The sequence below is a fragment of the Tachypleus tridentatus genome, chromosome 9, assembly GCF_004210375.1.
Source record: "Tachypleus tridentatus isolate NWPU-2018 chromosome 9, ASM421037v1, whole genome shotgun sequence".
NCBI lineage: Eukaryota > Metazoa > Arthropoda > Merostomata > Xiphosura > Limulidae > Tachypleus > Tachypleus tridentatus.
Window position 1 is genome coordinate 34,327,107 of NC_134833.1, and position 22,348 is coordinate 34,349,454.

General features: G+C 32.2%; 1 protein-coding gene across 1 annotated transcript in view; it reads left to right on the forward strand.

Moving 5' to 3' along the window:
- LOC143225037 (dual 3',5'-cyclic-AMP and -GMP phosphodiesterase 11A-like) overlaps positions 1 to 22,348 on the forward strand; it is a 154,619-nt gene that overhangs the window by 81,012 nt on the left and 51,259 nt on the right. Inside the window, exons 3-7 of the mRNA XM_076453700.1 lie at positions 3,592 to 3,756; positions 6,494 to 6,583; positions 17,369 to 17,512; positions 20,209 to 20,270; positions 21,452 to 21,554. Coding sequence (XP_076309815.1) covers positions 3,592 to 3,756; positions 6,494 to 6,583; positions 17,369 to 17,512; positions 20,209 to 20,270; positions 21,452 to 21,554 — 564 coding nt within the window. The remainder of the gene's footprint in view (positions 1 to 3,591; positions 3,757 to 6,493; positions 6,584 to 17,368; positions 17,513 to 20,208; positions 20,271 to 21,451; positions 21,555 to 22,348) is intronic.

Genomic DNA, 22,348 nt, shown 5'->3' on the forward strand with positions numbered 1-22,348 from the left:
ATCAGCGGAAAATAACAAGCATTTGGAAAAAAAACATAACAAAACATAACATTCCAGTAAACACCAAATATAAAACAAAAGTTTATACTATGTAAAACATGCACTGACAAAACACAACATCTATATTATTTATAAAATGCAATGCAACAATTGCCACGATTTCTATATTGAATAAACAAGCAGAAAAATGGAAAATAGATTCAAAGAACAAAAAAAAACACCTTCACACGTTTTTGAACACTGCAAATCAAATAAACACAACATAACCATAGAAAACACCCAGATATTAAGTAGGGAAACAAATATAAACAAACGCAAAATCGAAGAAGCCTTACTTATACAGCAACTAAAACCAAAATTAAACCAATATAAAGGATCACCTTTATACATACACTAATTAATAACCTAACATCCAACTGTAACGCCCCTATAATCCTGTACCCGTTTATACTCTCGTTTCTAAGCCATGTGTCCGGCAAAGGTCAGTTGCAAAGTCCCTTTGTTAATCTGAAGATGACCTAGGAAGGTCAAAAAGTTGTTCTCTAATTATCAATAAAAGTGTTAATACCCATACCAGAAGTTCTGAGATACATTTTTATGTTATCTATTACACTTTAAAATAGTCTAAAACCGAGTTAAATTTTAATTTTAATTCGGAAATTAATTAAATTTAGAGATGTATCAAATTTATGATGTTTTCCACAAGACTGATACACACAATATTTTAATATAAGAACAACAATACAATTTATAATAACGGTTATTACAAATAATGATTTACATACAAGAGTTTTACAAACGTACAAACAGTATTGTGCCTTCTATATGGTCTGGAACTGTACGTTTTACCAACGATTCGTGATGAGCGAATTAATTTCGAGTTAATCTCGGAACAGTGCACTTACCGAGTAGCTAGCCATTCCTCATTGATAACACGTGAGTTTTTTACAGCCGAAGTTATACAATGCTTCATAAAAATCTAACGTCCGATGGTAATTCGCTGAAGTTAAACGGTTTGTAATGTTCGAAATCTATAGACATTCCTGGTCAATAAGCATTACTTACACTTATAGTTTCCGATGTTTATAATATATCAACAGTAGCAAACCAACAACATATACTGTCTCTTGGTGCGTCGGTTTTTAAGCGTTAGGCAAGGTTCTCGAAATTTTACTTCATAACAATACTGGTATTTACATACATTTATACATTGTTGATTCTTACACTCGAGAATATTCTATATAACTAGCGAATAGGCTGAAATTTCACGATACACGTTTAACAGTGTGTATCTATATATTTCACTAAAACAAACATCGATATTAAAATAAATATATCGTATAAATCCGTTACAATTTTATTAATCTCGAATACACCAAGAATCTTTATAACAGTAAAAATTCTGCGTATACGAAAGATGAAAGAAGAAAAACTTAATTAAACGCTTACCTTTATAAAGGAAGATTGTTACGTTATTAATTCTTTAATGAGATTGTATAATATCAGCTAGCTAATTATTGGAACACGGCGTGTTTCATCTCATTTCGGTTTGTTCTCATCACCTCACAGCTGTTTTAATTATAATTAAGGAAGGCAGACATTCAGCTTATGGACGGAGATTTGGAAGAAGGCAGTTTCATTTTTATCAAGAGGCATAAACACCTTTCGTATTACTAGATGGGTAAAGTGTAAGTTGGATGTGTTAGTGACATGAACGCCTCCCTGAAAGAGAGCTATTCAGGTATAATTGACGAAAATATTCTAGTTAAGAATTTTTTGCACTCGAGGTATTACTTTAATGTGTTACTGTCTTAATATTGGACATGTGCTGGAACTGACATATTTTATTTGTTATTATAATGGATTTAACGTAGTATTGTACTCTGAAAGGCTTCATTTTTTAACATACTTCTGTCTCATAGTTTTCTAAAAAAGCGTATTAAACGTATATGCAGTGATTTTTGCATTTTTTTTATTCCCTGGTAAGACATTCATTAAGTGACTGTCTAGCATTTCATGGCACCTTGAATGCCAGTCATCTATATTTCGTTTAGAAAACCTTACAAGGATAAGAATGGGAGTTACTTTTATATACCAAACATGCTCTCCCTTTCAGCTGTGGGGGCGTTATAATGTTACAATCAATCCCACTATTCCTTGGTAAAAGAGTAGCCCAAGAGTTGGCGGTGGGTGGTGATGACTAGCTGCCTTCCCTCTAGTCTTATACTCCTAAGTTATGGACGGCTAACGCAGACCCTCGAGTAACTTTGCGCGAAATTCAAAAACAAACAAAGAAACAAACAATTTTTATATAACTCAGCAGATAGCCAGATGTGGCTTTGCCATATGAAAAACACACATACTTTTATATAAATATTTTTCTGAATATATACATTTTATAGATTTATTTATAAATGTAAATTTAAATATATAATTTATATAATTTTTCTGATAAATTTCCATCAGTATACGAATTAAGGTTGTTCCAATTAAAATAAAACCATTTCTTCTTCTATAATGTCTAAAGAACTGAAAGGAGTTAACGCCGTATTTGGTCCTTTTCTTGTCCTCTTGCAAGCTGAAATTATTGTTATTTTCATCCTGAATGACACCTTGATTTAAAGAACAAAAGTATAGGTTTCTAACTATTGTTAAGGCGTGCGACTCGTAATCTGAGGGTCGCGGGTTCGCATCCCCGTCGCGCCAAACATGCTCGCCTTTTCAGCCGTGGGGGCGTTATAATGTGACGGTCAATCCCACTAGTCGTTGGTAAAAGAGTATCCCAAGAATTGGCGGTGAGTATCCCAAGAATCAACTCCCGTTATTCGGTTAGAAAGAGTCAAATATAAAGCGGCTGCTGATGGCCCTCTTCCTAAATTGAAGTTGCTTATGTTTGAACCTTAGAGGTTTCCAGCATGAATGTTTATCTCATGCGTAACGTAAGTTCTGTTCAGTTTGAAATTACCAACGTCAGTATTAAAAATATTGTTCAGAGAAAGTTTAGGAAACTGACGTAATTTCTCTTCAGTCATCTTAGCAATTACTACTAAATAAGTTGTGTAAAAAAAGGTAAATAGTTTTTTCTTATATATAATTTTTTTTAAATGTTCTTTAAAGACGGTATCAAAGCGTAAAATAAATCACTAGTAGGAAAATGTTTCCACTAATAATCTAACAATAGTGATGTATTTATTACAAGAGCGAAAATATTAAAATATTGGATGGATAACGATTTACTTGTAATGAGATCTGAGACCTAAATCAATTTTTAGTAATGTTGTAATATTATTTATTAATGTGTTAATGTTGTGAAAAATGAAAATGAAACAATTATGAGAATCTTTGAAATAAATATTATATATGAGAATCTTTGAAATAAATATTATATATGAGAATCTTTGAAATAAATATTATATATGAGAATATTTGAAATAAATATTATATATGAGAATCTTTGAAATAAATATTATATATGAGAATCTTTGAAATAAATATTATATATGAAAAACCTCCAATTTTTAATTAAAAATCTATGGATAAATTGTGTTTGAATGTCTATTCCATACATTATGATTATTGTTTGGATTTCAGCATCCTAACTATAATGATGAAGTCGATAAGATTTGTGGTTATCATACCGAAACGTTACTTTGCATGCCTATATGGAACGCTGACGATGAAATTATAGCTGTTGCTCAGGTAATTAATAAGAATCCTGAAAGCGACGGAGGGATATTCACCGCAGAGGATGAAAAGGTAAGGAAAAATAGGGACTAGAGGCTGTTTTTCTTCGTCACTTCCTGGCTAGAAATTTTTTCTACGTCATTTCCTGATTTTTTTAGAAAAATATTTTGTAATAAATGTGTGTTTTATTAAAGTCTCAGCAATGATAATTGATGTAATGAACATTTATTTAACGACGTGTAAATCAGGTGGATATTTGTATGTTCTGACACTATTGCCATTCACATGAAAATTATAATATTTCTATAAAGAATAAGATATTCAGACAACTTCCATGTTCTTACACAATATGCTGAGAAACATTTTGATTTTTGTTATAATGTATGCTTGATCTGCAAGGAGTTTTGTTCCTGAATCTGATATTTTTATGCAAAAATGAAACATACGAGTAAACAAGAAACTTTTCAAAAATGCAAGTAAATGTGAAGAGGGCTAATATGAATTATTTAAACAATCATAATAATAATGCATAATTGTAATAATACATAATAGTAATAATAATAATACATAATAGTAATAATAATAATAATAGTAATAATACATAATAGTAATAATAATAATACATAATAGTAATAATAATAATACATAATAGTAATAATAATAATAGATAATAGCAAGAAAAATTGTATTTATAAATAAGTTCTAAGTACAGAGAGGTTCCAACTGCAATATTTATTGTTTATCAGACAAGCGGCAACAGAGTTTTTCAGAACTTTACAATACTATACAGTTATGGGAATGTCAGTAAATATTATAGCAAATTGTTAGAATTTCTGCTTCTTTTTTCTTATTATACGAGAACTCAAAAAATGGTGTCAACCAGTTTCACTGAGGTGACGTTGATTCAATCGGAAAACCTGCTTTTGTAAGTGCTATAAATAACTCGTAGTAATTTATAAAAATGATTCTGGTGTGAAACGATGTTATCATTACCCCTTGAAGTTAGCTTTCTTATAGGAATTTATTGTTCCTTTTAAAAGCTTAAGCACACGATGAGACAGGAATTGTCAGCATAAAATAGATAAACAATAAATATTACAGCTGAAACCTTATTGCATTTAGAACTAAGCTCTAAATACGCCCTTCCTACATCTCTTGAAACAAACAGTGCATTGAAAAAATCACAAGCAACAAGTGAAAAAAAAGAAACTTCCAGAAAAGGAAGTAAATATAGAGATAGTTAATGTCCATCTTCCAAAAACAATGTAAACAAGATATTACAGATGATATTTGCTATTATGTAGGGATGATACGAATGTCAAATTGTTATAAAAGGAAACACTTAGTCAGTATTGTACCATTCTTATGATCCGTTGAGAAGATATTTAAAATACCTTTTCGATGAACAACGTGAATCATCCCTAAATACAAAGTAATACCGATTACATGGTGCTTTTTGATGGTTCAAGAGTGGATGATAAAATAAAAATCATTGTAATTTGAATTGTAAACAGAAGGTGGAACTGCCCCCCGCTAGTACAGCGGTATGTCTCCGGATTTACAACGCTAAAATCAGGGGGTCGATTCCCCTTGGTGGGCTTAGCAGAGAGCCCGATGTGGCTTTACTACAAGAAAACTCACACAGAAGCTGAAACATTAATGTGGATGCATTAAAGTTATGTCAGTTTTAACCCTAAGGAAATAGCAGTTCGAGGGTAATGACAACATAGAAACCATATTAACAATAACTTAACAGAGCAGTTATATTAATGCTAACTCTATAGGGAAGAGAATAAACTCAACAACATGTTTTACCTTGCTGATTTTGTATTGTTTTCAAGTTCAGAACATTTAATCGCAAAACGAAAATAAAATATGATAAATAAAGGACAGGCGTATAGTAAAACAATAATTCTAGGCACACAATAAAACAATAATTCTAGCCATACAATAAAACAATAATTTTAGGCATATAATAAAACAATAATTCTAGGCATACAATAAAACAACAGTTTTAAACATACAATAAAATAATAAATCTAGGCATATAATAAAACAATAAATCTAGGTCTATAATGCAACAGTAATTCTATGCATGTAATAAAACAATAATTCTAGGCATATAATAAAACAATAAATCTTAGGTCTACACTACCTTGCGAGAAGAGTAAAACGCAATTTCTTTTTCTTAGTAGTCTGTGTCAAATAACCTGTTTTTATTATTATTATTTTTACCTTTTCTGTATTTTCTGTTATTCTAGAAGCAAATACCTTTTCAGAAGTTACTGCTGAGGGTGAATGGCTGTTTTAGTGCATGTTACGTTACATTGTGAACTTGGGTAGTCATAGCAACTGATAATGTTTAAGTTCTGGTTTCATTTCACACGGGAGGCTTAAGGATAAAAGTTATATCTAATAACAGACACATCACTACACATATCAACCTTGTTCCTCAGCTGATTCTCTCTTGCTAGAGTATATTTTGTCTTTCCATGTAATATTGTGTACCATACTGTTATTGATCTGCCCATAGTGCATACAGCTTTTATTTTTGACCTAGTTTATGCAGTTTCTATTTCTATTTCCAGAAAATAACTAATGCAAAGAACTGAGGCAAAGAGGAAATTACTATAGATTAATTTTGAAACATCGTGTGTCATCTAATAAAATAACGCTGTTCATTAGCCATCTGTGGTAACTTACCAGCAGACAATGGCTAATCTTATTATCTTCTGTTTGTGATTGAAATAAAAGTTCGTTATTTTTATTAGCTTTAAGTATTATAATTTATTTGTATTCCACTCACCAGCTGGCTAAGACGTACCTGGAATTCTGTGGAATAGCTCTTACCAACGCTAATTTATTTGAAATGTCCAGGAGAGAATATGAAAGAAACAAAGTAGGTATAGTTGTTTCCGTTATTGTATTAACTTTAACTTTCTCTTGAATTTTATAAAACATTGTATTTGCTCTTGTCAATTATGTGTTATTAACATACTATGTTGTAAATTTTGACACATGTATTTTTGATAAGTAAACTGAAGGAGTGAAACTATAAATACCACCTTTATGTTAATATATATATACATATATAACTGAAAGTTCTTCAAACAAACTCTTAGTATTCTACACATACGTTTTAAGGATAATAGTAACAAAACTAAATGCTAAACAACGCATTATATTAGGTTGTTCAGAAATAAATGTCGTTTTTGAACTGTAAAGTTTGGAAAAGTATAAACTAGTGTTGTAAAACTTACTTTAATCAAAGTAAGTACTATTTGCTTCAACACACTTTTTCCAATGCGTAACGATACTGTTTATGCCTTTAATGTAGAAATCAGAGTTTTTTTGGTCAATGAACTTCCTGAAGGCTTTTTCTGCAGCTGCCTAGTTTTGAAAGTGTTTGTTTTCCAAAAATTGTTAAAATGTTTGAAAAATGAATATTTGTATGGGAAAGTTCTAGGGAAATAAGGTGGATGAGGCAGAACCTGGATTTTTGATTCGTTCAATTTTTGGAACATCATCCTTGACAGGTCTCATAACGCCGATTTTGTTGATCTTCACTCAACTCACTCACTTATTCAACTCTTTAGTCTTTCCAATCGCACTCAGGTGGTTGGCAATGTTTGATTTGTTTGTGTCTAGCTTTTCTGGAAGCTCACCTGCTGTTGTGCGAAGGTTTGTCTCAACTGCTTCCCTTAATATGTTATCATCTAAGAATGGCTTCCTTCCACGATCTTCGTGGTCTTAAAGACTTTCATCTCCACGTCGAAACCTTTGGAACCAATGCTGAACTATACATTCAATAACTGATCCATGGTTGGTTAATGTTCTATGTAGTTTCGGTTGCTTTTCTTCAAAGTGGGAAGTCGTAGAGGAAATTCAGACGTAAGTCTTTTTTGTCCATTCTGCTTTGGGGGGTTGCGAAACTTATTCTGAGTAGAGTTGAAATAGCAGACAATTAAAACACCTTGTAAGCGACAAACGTGAATTAACCCAACCGACCAACCAACGATAAGTTATTCAATATTCAGTTTCTAAATGTCATCGTGAGAACTCCGACATTTATTTCTGGAGAACATAATACTTCGATTGAAATTTTCATGTTAATAATAAACACACTTGATAAATAATTATTTTAATTTTCTTTGATAGAAATTTTCTTTTTCTATGTTAGAAAATATCAATATTCAGGTGTGAAATAAACAAGTTTGTGATAAAAAAGCACTTCAAGAAATTAAACGATATAAATTAATAATTGATAATGGCTGATAAACATATTACAGATATTTCTTATAAACCTACCAGCTCACATAAACATTAACATTTTTAGCCGTCACTTTAGATATTTTGAGTTAAATATATCAGTATGTTTAGCCCAAAGCATTTATACCTTAGTTATTTAACAATGTACTAGAGATATAATCGACAATCTTTAACTTTTTATTTTATTGTATTGTAAATTTTAAGTGTATTGGAATTTTATATAAGACTTCTACATGGTTAGCCTCCAAATGGCTCAATTATAAATCAAAGAGCCTGTACCACAAGAGATTTGGTTTATGTACTAATGGTGGACAAAGAACACGTAACCCGTTGTACAACTTTGAGCTTAACAACAAACGGACAAACTGAACGATTAATATGATATTACATGGGCTACACTTTACTATGCAAGTAATCATTCTATTTGTATTTTTATATTAATCAGAGATCAGACAGTTTGTTGTCATTATACGTATATTAAGTTATTTTTGAGAGACAACATTTTACATTTAAATTGTTTTGTTTTTAAATTTAAAAAAAATATCCCGGCATGGACAGGTGGGTTATGGCGTTCGACTCGTAATCTGAGGGTCGTGGTTCGAATCTCCGTTGCACCAAACATGTTCGCCCTTTCAGCGGTGGGGGCGTTATAATGTGATGATCAATTCCACTATTCGTTAGTAAAAGCGTAGCCCAAACGTTGGCAGTGGGTGGTGATGACTAACTGCCTTCCCTCTAGACTTACACTGCTAAATTAGGGACGACTAGCACAGATAGCCCTCGAGTAGCTTTGTGCGAAATTCAAAAAACAACAATAAACCAAAAGTTGGCAGCGGGTGGCGATGACTAGTTGCCTTCCCTCTAGACTTACACTGTTAAATTAGGGACAGCTGGTGCAGTTTTTTTAAAAATGTGGTTTTAAATAATCTAAGAAACTAAAGGAAAAATAAAGCAAATTGTTGCACAATATACATACATGCATACATATATTGAATTTGGAAAATATATTTAATTATTGGTTTCTCAGCTCTGACACTAGGATAACAAATTATTTCAATATAACTTAAAATATTTCAACTAGTGGTAATAATATCAGCATTAAATATTTTGGCTCTGATAACATTAAAATTATAACTATCTTAAGTTGGAACACTCCATTTTCATTCAGGAATAAGCGAAACGTAGAAATATATTTTCACTTGATCGTGAATTATTTTTTATTACAAAATTCAATTTCAGCCTTAGATCTGTCATGGTCATGAAAGCTGCTATATCTGGATTTGGTGACTTTTATCACTTTTATTGACAAAAAAAAAATTTAGCTAAGTACCCAAGGAAAATTTCATATGAATTCCTTCATAAACACAACAAAAGTTTTCTGAATTGTTATACATAATATATTTTATAAAATGTTCAATCTGATATCACTGTTCGCTTTTCCGGCCTTATAAAATAGTTGGTATTTTTATTCAAATGTGTACTTCTCAAGTAAGCCTCTTAAACTTTCTGAAATAAGAACCGAGTTGTACGAACAAGAGTAAAAGCCAAAGTGATAAAATAAGAGTTTTTAATAAAAAGCAAAACTGAGTTTTCAGTTTTACTATTTAAATTATATAATATCATTCGTATTATAAATGACAGTTTTAGTTGGTTGTTATTCAAAACGTACGAGGAGCATTGTTTTCAATTAACTGTTCGAGCAATGTTTTACGTTGGATGCGAATATTAAAAACAAAATAACAGATTTGTATTTATTACTTACTTAATCAGGCAATTTGTTGATAAAATTAAAATAATTTTGTTTTATTTTATAATGATTTGTTTATAAAAAAATGGCTAAACAGCGATTTAGGCAGTCTAACAATAATTAATTTTTAAAAGACATAATCTGGAATTCAGGCAGTCTAAAACAATAATTTAGACAGAGATACAATGTAGAATTCAGACAGTCTAAAACAATTATTTAGACAGAGATACAATGTAGAATTCAGACAGGCTAAGAACAATTAATTTTTGAGGGACAACATAGAATTCAGGCAGTCTAAAACAATTAATTTTAAGAGATATAATCTAGAATTCAGGCAGTCTAAAACATAATTAGGTAGAGATATAATCTAGAATTCAAGCAGTCTAATAACAATTAATTTTAAGAGACAACCTAGAATTCAGGCAGCCTAAAACAATTAATTTTAAGAGAGACAACCCAGAATTCAGGCAGTCTAAATCAATTAATTAGACAGAAATGTAATATAGAATTTAGGCAGGATAAAAACAATTAATTAGACATAAATGTAATATAGAATTTAGGCAGGCTAAAAACAATGATTTAGGCAGAGATATAATCCAGGATAATTTTTAGAAATACTTTGAACATAGGGTACTATAATATTCATGAGTTTCAGAAAACTTCGTCATTTGTATTATGATGTTGTTCAAACAAATATTTACATCATCTAATGAATATTATAAATAAAAGTTTGGAGATTTATGATAACTTCGGATGCTGATGAACTTGCACTGAGAAAAGTTAACAGAAAAGTGCACCGGTTATATTCTGGAAATCTACAGATAAGTTATGCCGTTAAAAACTATAAGAAAATTTCTGTTGCAACAATATCTGAATCCCAAATACACATCTAAACTTGTAAAAGGCTGGTTGGGGGAAAGTAATGTGAGATGGTTGAAATAATATACCTCACGCTCACCTATTGTTCATTTGTGCGATGAACTAGGTTCTAGAATGAAGTCAAATCGAAGGATGAATTATGAATAAATTTGAGATAAATTAGTAACAGCAATGACCTATTTGCTTGCATGAAGTCGGTGCGTGGCATCACAAAGCAATTGTAAGCTGTTACTAAAGTATTGTGAGGTTCTGTATAAACTACTAAAAATCTAAATAAATAATAACATAAAAATATGATACATATTTATCCAAGAATGTTTAACTTTTGGTTTGTTTCAAGTCACACACAAAGCTACGTAATGGACTGTCTGTGTTTTTCCCACCACCGGTATCGAAACCCAAATTCTCGCGATTTAAGTTCATAGATATACTGCTGTGCCAGTGGAAAGGGAGGGGGCGAATGTTTAAGTGCCTGCATAATTATTCAAGAACATATGATATAAAACTTTATTTAAAATATATTTTAGTCGAAAATGTACTAGAATTATATTTAAGTTTCCTGAATATACACTAATAACAAATAACCTGTTCTTTGCGACATTGACGTTCAATATAAAAGTATTGTAAGAAAAATAAAAATTTGTGGTACTGTTTGAATAGCTGTTGTAGCCATCCCGATGAATCTCGCCCGCTAGTAGTACAACGACATGTTTGCGGAGTCACACCACTAAAAACCGGGTTTCGATACCCGTGGTAGGCAAAGCACAGAGAGCCGATTGTGTAGCGTTGTGCTTAATTCTAAACAAACAAGCAAACAATACAATGAAACTCTGAATATTTTATGAGATTTTTTAAAACATTAACGTCTGGAAACAAAATATAAAAACCTATTGGTTTATGACTGGTTATTTTTGTGATATTTTCTAATATTCTAGTGTCTTAAAAGTAATAAAAACAACTTTTCTTCCGTTTCACGTATATGGGCTCGGCTTAAATATAGTATCTAAATTACACCCATGCGATCCCTTTGGGTTTTGAGCGTTTATAATATCTACGTAAGCACATAAAATGAAGCGTCTCAAAGTACAAACTTTGTCTTAAATTGGCCGAAAGCTTTAAGAGCGCACGTAGGAAGCTTTCCTTTGGATACAAAGTACATGACGTCCGATGACTATGGTAATACATTTACTCCGTATATTTCGAAAGCAGCGAGGAATTAGATCAAACAACACTGTACACATTTTATGAGTTGGCTCACCTGTCTTCATTGGTCTAAAGAAAAAATACGCTAGTAGTCATAACAATAGAGACTCAAGTTTTCTGTTTCTAACACACTGGTTTAAAATAGTGTTTCTGTGTTGTTCTTATTTTGGTTTGAAACATGCTTAGAATCTAAATTTATAATATTTGTAGAGAGTTTTCTGTTATAAGCATTATAACTTAATAATTATTCAGATTTTGTAATAATAATAAATTATAATTATTGTAATAATAAATTACAATGTTTTATTATTAATGTTGAAAGAGTGATACAAAAGGCCCCCCAGTGGCTCAGCGGTATGTCTGTGGACTTACACGCAAAAATCCGGGTTTCGATACCCGTGGTGGGCAGAGCACACATAGCCCATTGTGTAGCTTTGTGCTTAATTCAAAACAACAACAACTGATACAAAAATTAATACTTGATGCATTTAATAAATAATCTTTAAATAAAAAATATTATGCAATAAAGAATGTATTAAAGAAATAAAAATTAAATAAATTTTACTAAATATTTATGATAACTATTTCTATTTGTGAATAAGATCATTAAACAAGTTGGCACTACTTTATGCGGATGAACACCTTACAGCATATACAAAGACTTGTTTAGAGTATGAAAATTGATAGTTACAGTAGATTTAATGGGTGGTGGTTGGAAGTTATACTAGTTAGTTTAGATAACTGGTTGGGTCGGGCCCTTCATACTACTATAATTGGTCTACTAGGATAGTAATTAGTACCTTACTACCATAATGGGGGCTGGAATGCTAACTTCAGGATGTAAGTTTATTTAACTTACATACTTCAAAATGGTAAAACATTATTTTTATTTTTATGTATTTTTTCTGTGGAAAGCTAACTTCTTTCCACAACTGTCTACAGGCAGTGAAGGGTGATATAGGTATGGGACGTTGTGGGCTTGACACCTACATCTCGCTACAACTTCTATTTTATTATTTTAAGTTCTATTGTTATTCCCTTATCGGCCATCTCTCGGTTAAAACCGATAGATAGTGTACCCCCACCGCAATGTGGATTCTTCTTCCACAGTCACCTCCAAATCCTTGGGTAAATTTTATATTTCACGTTATAGCTTGTACCCTGGAGATCCTTTCAATTGGTGGAGTGTTTTTCATTTTTGTTTTGGCTTGTTTTTGTTTACAACAAACCACACACACACACACATATATATGCTGAAACGTGAATTGTACTTCATCTTTTTACGTGATGGCTGATGATATCACACAGCAGTCTTCCAGCTTATTTTGAAAATACCAGGTATCTGGATAGTCTGGAATTGCATATTTTCTTAATTTCAGATACGTGACTGATTATGGCGCTGTCAAAGCATGAAAAGTCGAGTTAATCCTGCTGTTAATCTAAACTTGTTTCGAATTACAAAGACAACAGGAAATTTATTTTACAAAATATACTGTTATGAATGTCACTCATGAGGCTAAGAAATGTATTTCCTTTCGCGACATGAATGTGTAATTTGTATTCAATGGCGGCATGAGAGTCACATTGCTGGCAACTATTTTATACAATTGTTGAAGTTAAGTGTATCCTGTTTCTTCTGACAAATAAAGTTATTTAACTGCGTATTTCTTTATTTTGTTGGCAGGATGTGGTCAATTGGCTAAAGTGCCGGACTGCGGATACGAATGCCCAACGTTTGCGTTGCAGTGCCGCTGAATACACTCCAAACTTTCAGCTCAGAGTGCATTATAATAGTAATTGCCAATTCTGTTATCCTGTTAAAAGTTCAAAAATGCCCTTTTGGCAACAGATGCTGTTGACTGTTGGTCTTCCATTTGGTCGGTAGTTAAAAACTAGATAATGTTATGCCTGAATTATAGGCTATTTGACCCCAGTGTTCCGCAAATGCTATTCAAATTTAAAGTGCAATTATTTTTTCTGAGCTTTATTTGTAATGAATCTTTATAAAGCATTGTAGCAACTAAGAGATTTACAGAGTATAAATATTCCATTTATACTTTATATATTCCATTTATATTTACTTCGTAAAGGATATAATCAAGCTATGTTTATGAAAGTATGAACAACATGAACACAATACTTACTATGATATTACGGATTGTATGTAATTACACAAATTCATTTCAGCTTTAACAATTGTACATATGTTTCATAACTGAAGAGCTTCTTTCAAGTTATAGTAGGCAATTATGTTAAGCTGTTTGTCTTTGTTTCTTAAGCAGCCCGGTATGGCCAGGTAGGTTAAGACGTTCGACACGAGGGCCTGTCATGGCTAAGTGAATAAAGCACCCGATTCGTAAAGTGAGGGTCGCGGGTTCGAATCCCCGTCGCACCAAACATGCTCGCCCTTTCAGCCGTGGTGGGTTATAAAGTAACGGTCAATCCCACTGTTCGTTGGTAAAATAGTAGCCCAAGAGTTGGCGGTGGGTGGCGATGACTAGCTGCCTTCCCTTTAGCCTTACAATACTAGATTAGAGATGGCTAGCGCAGATGGCCCTCGTGTAGCTTTTCGCGAAATTTCAAAACAAACAAACAAACCCACGCTTTCTTAAGCAAGGTTTGTCAGTCAAGTACTTGTTGGTCATGTTTCTGTTTATGACTGAGTTACAACACTCAGAGCAACAACGATGACGAAGTAAATAAGCAACAATTATTACAAGGTTCACGAATTTAATTAAAATAAATTGGTGCAATACTACAGGACAGTGTTTAAAATATAATGAGCTACAATATGAGATACGAGTTTACAGAATATGGAACCTGATGAGATCTGTGGATATCTGTAATTAGTTTATAACATTTCATAACTAAGAACCATTGCGTTAATCAAAACATTGAATACCAGAAGATGGGTTTGTTAGTGAATACTGTCCAGAATAGAACATTAGTCTCAACAGAAGATAATAGAAGCATGGTTCTCAAAAGAAAGCTTGAATGCAACTTTATTCATTTATTTAAAATGTCTTTTTACTTTTTTTTACCGCGAACTTTCTATGACAGCAGGCTAAAACAAGTAGTAGTGGCTGCGTTATTATTGTTCTGGCTAGGATAAACTAAACTAAACTAAACTAACGTGGCAGGGTTCAGTTTAGAGAGAGAAACTGAAGAGTCTCTCTCAACTAAAAGTTTGTAGTTCCTCTTCGTCCCCTTTCGTGAATTGTTATTAGGATTAAGTGGTGGTTTTTTTATTATTATTATTTTAATAAATTAATTATCGTTATTATTCTTGACTTTTGGGTGGGAATGTCTCACTAAATGGTCTTTGGGTGGAGGCAAAGGTGGCAGTTCGGGACCTGTCTCGAAAGGTTGGTAGATGTGAACATGAATGTAATTCATTCAAGTTCAGATCAAATCAAACGGCCCGATTCTGGGTCTGGCTGGGATAAAAGTGCGTACATGAACCTTTTATGTTATTCAAGGACATAACTATGCTTTTTACTGTTGTTGATAGTTTAGTGCCGTGATTTGTCCCTAATTTAGTAGTGTAAGACTAGAGGGAAGGCAGCTAGTCAACACCACCCACCTCCAATTCGTAGGATATTCTTTTATTAACGAATAGTGATATTGACTGTAACATTATAACGCCCCCACAGTTAAAAGGGTAAGCACGTTTGGTGTGACGGATAGTTGAACCCGTGATACCCAGATTACAAGTGGAGCGCCCTAACCACCTGTCCATGCTGTTATGAAACTATAATAATGGGTCTCTGTTTGAGCTAAGTATGTACAGTAAGATTGCCAACAGTTTTCATGACTAGCAGTCTGTACGGTCATCTAATTCTAATTGTTAATTAGTTTGTATATATATATATATGTAAATACGGAGAGGAATACAATTACCCGGTAAATGACATTTGGCAATAACATCCGAAAGTTGACTTTATGTCATTTCAGTGACCGTAAGGGTGCATGCCAAGTTATTTTAAATTGGTCAAAGCCTAAAACTGAGAATGACAGGTAAAACGGGGGCAGACTCAAATGCCAATCCCCTAAGACTGAAACACATAAGGTGACAAAGTGTATTAGATCCGAACGCCAACATCCTATGTCAATTCCAGGAAGGTTCTAGGTCAAATCAAAAAGTGTTGATGTGAAAAACGGACTCAGAGATAGAAAGAGATGGTTTTTTGTTCTTGAACATCGCGTAAAGTTACTGTAGGCTTATCTGGGCTAGCCGTCTCCAATTTTGTAGTAACAGACTAAAGAGACAGTAAATACTCAATACAGCCCACCACCAACACCTTGTGGTTGTAGATTCCAATGTATTAGAAAAAACTCATGAAAACGATAAAATATAAAATTCAGGAGCATAATAACAATATTACTCCATAATACCAGTCTATCTCCAATGGGCTATCATGCCAGCAAAGAACGTCACACATGAAACGTAAACCACACACTGACAAAGAAGCCTTGTATGTCCACCTAATGGATAGTACACTCAGTCACTCTAGCATAGATGTCAGGAAAAGTTACATACTATTCTTAAAAACATTCAAATAGTTGATTGAAGTTCTAAAAGAAAAGATCCCTGTTGAGTGAATAATGCACTAAACTATGCATCAAGATTGTTCGTTTGTTTAATGTTAAGCACAAAACTACACAATGTGCTCCGACCACCAGGGGTATCGATACCCGGTTTCTAGCGTTACAAGTTTGAAGACATACAGCTGCGCCACTAGTGAACATCTATGAAGAAGCCCTAGGTTCAAATCCTAGTTATTACCGAAACAAAAATAGCCCTAGGTTCAAATCCCAGTCATTACCGAATCAACAATAGCCCTAGGTTGAAATCCCAGTCATTACCGAAACAACAATAGCCCTTCTTAAAACCTCCCAGGAGACAGCAGCAAAATGGAAATTGCCATGTAGGTATAAAATATAATTAAGTAAATGATATATAATAAAATTAGCCATTAATAAGTAATTATAGTGTTTACATAGGCTACTAACCATTACAACTACAAATTTAATCTGTTTAGCTTCTAGAGAAATTGTTTATTACATATGCACCACACTACACAAGACAATGACTGTTTAGAGACTATATACGGTTTTTGTTTTCCTTTGTAAATATCAAAAGAAATAAAGGGGACGATCCTTAAGTTCAACTTGTTTTAAATTTTTATTTAACTTTATAAAAATCATCTAATTAAGTGAAAGAAACATCTCTTAAGTTCATGGACGGATACAGTTTATTTTTAAGTTATTTTCTTTCAGGAATACCTAACTAAGTAAAAAGGACAATTTTTGCTTGAACAATTAGCACTAAGTGTAGATGGTGTTCCATTTTTCAGTAAAACCAATTTAAAGAAGGAAAGAAATCGGATGTTAACTGTAATGTTCGTTTAGGAGAAAAATACTTCTTCTTGGGCACCACCAATTGTACCCAAATTGTTCTTATTCTAAACTTATTTATGCTCTGACAGACATACTGGGTTAGATTCCTTCTTCGCAAGGAAGTTATTAAGTAATTCCTAAGATTTGTTTTATATTAACACGTTAAAATGTTATTTTTGTTTCAAGTCTTTATTGGAGGTGGTTCATGATTTGTTTGAAGAGCAAACGTCGTTGGATAAAGTTATCTTAAAGATCATGCAGCGAGCACAGCGACTGTTGAAATGTGAACGTGCTGCCTTACTATTGCTCCAGGAAGGAGGAAACAGCGAGGTAAGAACGAAATTGTATTTGAACATTTTTGTCTCAATACATTTTTCACATTAATCTGATGAAAGGATAATGTGGCGAAACATTAAACGACGTTGTAGAATAGAAGTCTGATTTACACGAATTTAATTAAAGTGAAAGGTAATTAGGTAAGGACTTTAAGACCGGTTTGAAAAACAAAGAACGTTTCATTGTATATAATTACATAATATTTGTACCCTGGCGGGTCAAGGGGTTGATTTCTCGTTGTGGAGAGAGTTCAAATACCCCATTGGTTGTTCAAACAAACATATTCTCATTTTCGCAACATTTTACGAAACCATTTAGTTTCTCTAATAATTATCTCGCATATTTGTCAAAAGACAAGAATATTAGGATGATTGTATTTGTTAAATACTTCAACTTTCACTCTGCACCTTATGGATGGTTACCGAAAATAAGAGTGTATGGAAGTATTTCTACAGCACTGTGCCCACTACTGTCGATGATGTTTTTCGTTCAATACCACAGCTTGTTAAATTGGTTGAGATACTAAGAAACAGACAAGTGCTCGTAACTTTGTTTACTTAAGTCATTTATCAGAATAACAATTGATATGGTGCAAACATTTTCTGTTGATGAAGCGTGATTATTGTAAATTATATTTATCTTACGTATTCGGCGGACATACGGCTGAAATACACATATTGTTATACACTTGTTTCTTTGTAAATACTAAATACTGTTTTAAAAATACAACAAATCTAATACTGTCGTCTGACGACAAATATAACTGTTTCCCACTAGTACAGTGGTAAGTCTACGGATTTGCAACGCTAAAATTAGGGATTCGATTCCCCGCGGTGAATTCAGCCCGTGTCCCGTAAGAAAACATACACACAAATATAATTTATTATAATCACGCTTTCCTATGCAGCAACAGGCGTTTACGCGATAACAAAGCTTACGTATCAGGAATAGAAGGTAGGAAAGTGTTCATATAAACAAGATATATACACGTTTCTAAAGACACATAGAGTTAATTCGATTTCCTTATCACCGACCTACGGGGCGAATCCTGCTTTAAACAGCAGTGCTAAGCTGATCACGGCATTTCTTATCAATATGAGCAAAGATGTTTCATGTTTTAAATGTTCCAGTTATTTACATGGAAGTCAGTAATACTTATTATTATCAGACTTTGGATCTAGTCCAATAACAATATGGACTTCATAATTCATTATATTTTATTGGATTGTGTAAATCTAAAGATAAGCACGCTAAAGGTGCTCTGGTTTGGATTTCATGTAATTTAAAACTAACTGAACATTTAAGTGAAGATGTATATGAAAACATTGCATTGTTTTAAACATTATACGAGTTCACTTGTCATGTTTACATGACGTTTTCTTCACTCTCTTACATCTTAGTTAATGCATGTTAGCTTCTTCGACCTATATTTTAGTACAGCACTCATTATACTAGACCTAAGAGACACTAACTGAGAACCAGTAACCAAACTATGTTATATCATAGTATTCTGTTGCAAAATTGGTCTCTAAGTTTGTTTAATGTAAATGGCATTTTAGAGTGTGTGTGTGTATGATAGTTTTAGCAATGACTTTTCTGAATCAACAGCAATAAAACAGACAATTAGAAAAACACATAAATTATATGACAACTCACAATAATATAAAGCTCATGTACTACTAGTCCTGGAGAAGTCGCAAAGGGAAAATGACAGCTGAATGTTTTTTTATTATTATTATCTGGAGAGTAAAGACTTTCTGAATTTATTACCAATATCTCCAGATGCTTCCTGTATGCACTACAAGTTCTGAAAAACAATATAAAAGTTAGATAATATCACATAACTAATATTCTAGACTCACAATATATACAAATATCAGCAATATATCAGTAATAAAACCACCTACGAGATAAATTTATCAATGAACACCTACAAGATAGTTTAACACCTCAGTTAACAACATGTGATGATCATATTCCAGCTGGTTAGCAATCAATGAACAACAAATGCGCCATTTTGAGCAGACTTTACATTGTTTTGGCTTAAAATATATGAAACGCAAAGTCCTAAACGTACAGAATACAAGCTTTATAACAGTTGATGATAAAATGTAATATCACAACAATACAGAAATACAAGCTTTGTAACAGTTGATAATAAAATGTGATATCACAACAATACAGAAATACAAGCTTTATAACAGTTGATGATAAAATGCAATATCACAACAATACAGAAATACAAACTTTATAACAGTTGATGATAAAATGTAATATCACAACAATACAGAAATACAAACTTTATAACAGTTGATGATGAAATGTAATATCACAACAATACAGAAATAGAAGCTTTATAACAGTTGATGATAAAATGTAACACAGTATCTATGACCTGACGTGTATACAAAATATATTATAAAATAATTTATTCATATCTTTTCAATAAAATTAGAACTTTTACTTTATTAAGATCTATTCAATTTTCAATAATAAAAAAGAAGCATATGAAAGCTAAATAAATGACATTTTACTGAAAATAATTAGTGTCCATGAAGCATTTAATTATCACCTTTTAAGAAAAGAATACAAACCGAAAATGATTTATTTTACCGAGAAGAAAGACAGATAATACATATTTAAAAAAATAAATGAAAAGGCTTAACAGTCATTTTTACATGACTTTTCAGAGTGTCAAGTTTAGCCGAACGTTTGACTTAGCATCACCAGCAGGAAGTCACACTCTCTCGAAGTAAGTTGTCTTGTTAAACTGATATAAAAATACGCAAGCAACACCAATCTTATAATCTTAATAACAACAACAAAAAATCGATTTAATAAGCAGGGAGTTAAATCTCTAAATAACTTAAACATTGCAGAAAATACGTTATACCAATATAACATGTGAAACAACATTTTAAATTATTTCAAATGACTTATCGTGCGAGATATAACAAAGATTTTAAAAATGTCATGTTTAACGTGCGTTTGGTGTTTTGTAGTTAATTCTCAGTTACACGTGCAAGTTAAATACAAGAAATAACCCGCAATTATCTACTGCTGTAATTTTAACTTCTTGAATTTAGATTGAAATATCTTAAGTTAATGACATATTGTTATCAGATTGTTCTCTCTTTTCAAAGACAGTTTATATTCATCAATTTATTGGTTAGTACAAAACGTACATTAAACCTTTTTTGTGGAATTCGTTATTATAAATTAACAATTGATTGTAAAGTGTCAGAATCAGTTTGTTACACTGGTAGTGTGGTAATTAAGAAAACACTGATGGCACTAAAATAAAAAAAAATGAACAGTTATATTACAACTACGAGTTTTGATACTATATTAAAAATGTATCTTAAAAAGTAATTTGTCACAAAATCTAAAAGAAGCTACGTATGTTTAGACACTACGTGGTGTTAGAATTTTTTTTCCCTTCACTTAGTCATGTAATATTCAAAGAACCGTCGGAAAGAGGTATAATTTTCAAAATTTGTTTTATTTAGACTTGTCACAGAAGTGTAAGAATTTTTTTATTAGAACGAAGTAAATATATGTTATCAGATTTTGTTATAAAATGTAAACACAGTGAGATTATCATTTAATGTTCAGTTGTTGTTCAAGGTATTTTCGAACTATACTGTAATTTGTAGATAACACAAAAGTATAAAAACATAAAACACGATACTAACTGGCTTCAACAATAATATTTAGTTTCATTCCAAGCCGTGGCTTTTGTTTTCACGAGCGTAATATTTTATTTATCACACTCTCTGGTATTGTAAGCCAATAAATTGCAAGTTCAACTTGAACTGTCCGAGTTTTCTTACAAGTTTAATCTGTTACTCCACAGATGTTGTTAAAACGCTCACTGTATAAAATGTATAGGATTCTGCGCATTTTATTTCTTGTCTTATTCAATATTTATAGTAACCGAGGTTGGCCTGAACTTAATACCTCATCAGGACTTCTACAGTTTGCTGAAAGGGTGGCGTGTACCGGTGAGGTACTTAATTTAACCGACCCCCCTGAGGTGAGGTTTCAACTTGTTTTGTTTCTTTTAGAATTTTGAAACCTAACGCTTTCTATCAGTTAAAAAAATATTCAATTGTCGTTTTCAGAAATTATTGTGGATTAATAAAATACGGTTTTATGCTGGCTAGGAACTTGATCTAATTATTACCTGAGTGTAAACTTTAAGTGGGACACATTTTATATTGTAATTATCGCAAGTTGTTGATTTAGCATTTCAAAATTTAGAATAGATGCACATCTGAATGTGACTAGAGACGAGAAACGATGTTAGCGTATGCTAAACAGACTTGATTTGGTTTGTTTTGAATTTCGCGCCAAGCTGCTCGACAACTATCTACACTATTTCTTAATTTAGCGGTTGTAGACTAGAGGGAAAGCAGCTACTAACGATTTTAACCACCATATCGTGTAAAACAAGTTGAGGTGAGATAAACCTGCTTCATAGTGCCTCAATTAGCATTATGTTTAAGCGAGACATTTAAGTACAAGTCTCTCAGTATGACAAATAACATTTAAATATACAGGTATCTATAATTTTAGGCTTACGTGAAATTTTAGCTATCGGTTAATATTATAACTGATTCTTGTTATTGCATTTAACATTATTGATTATAAAAGGAGAATTTAAAAAGTTGAAAAACCATTATATTAGCAAATACAGATAAAATCTTAATTCGATTCTTTTAAAGCAGTATATTTTAGGGAATACTAAACTCTTCTATATATTGGGAACCGTGATGTCTGTCCGAGCTTTCGTTTTTTTTACCTTTTATAGAGGTCGCTTCCCGTGAG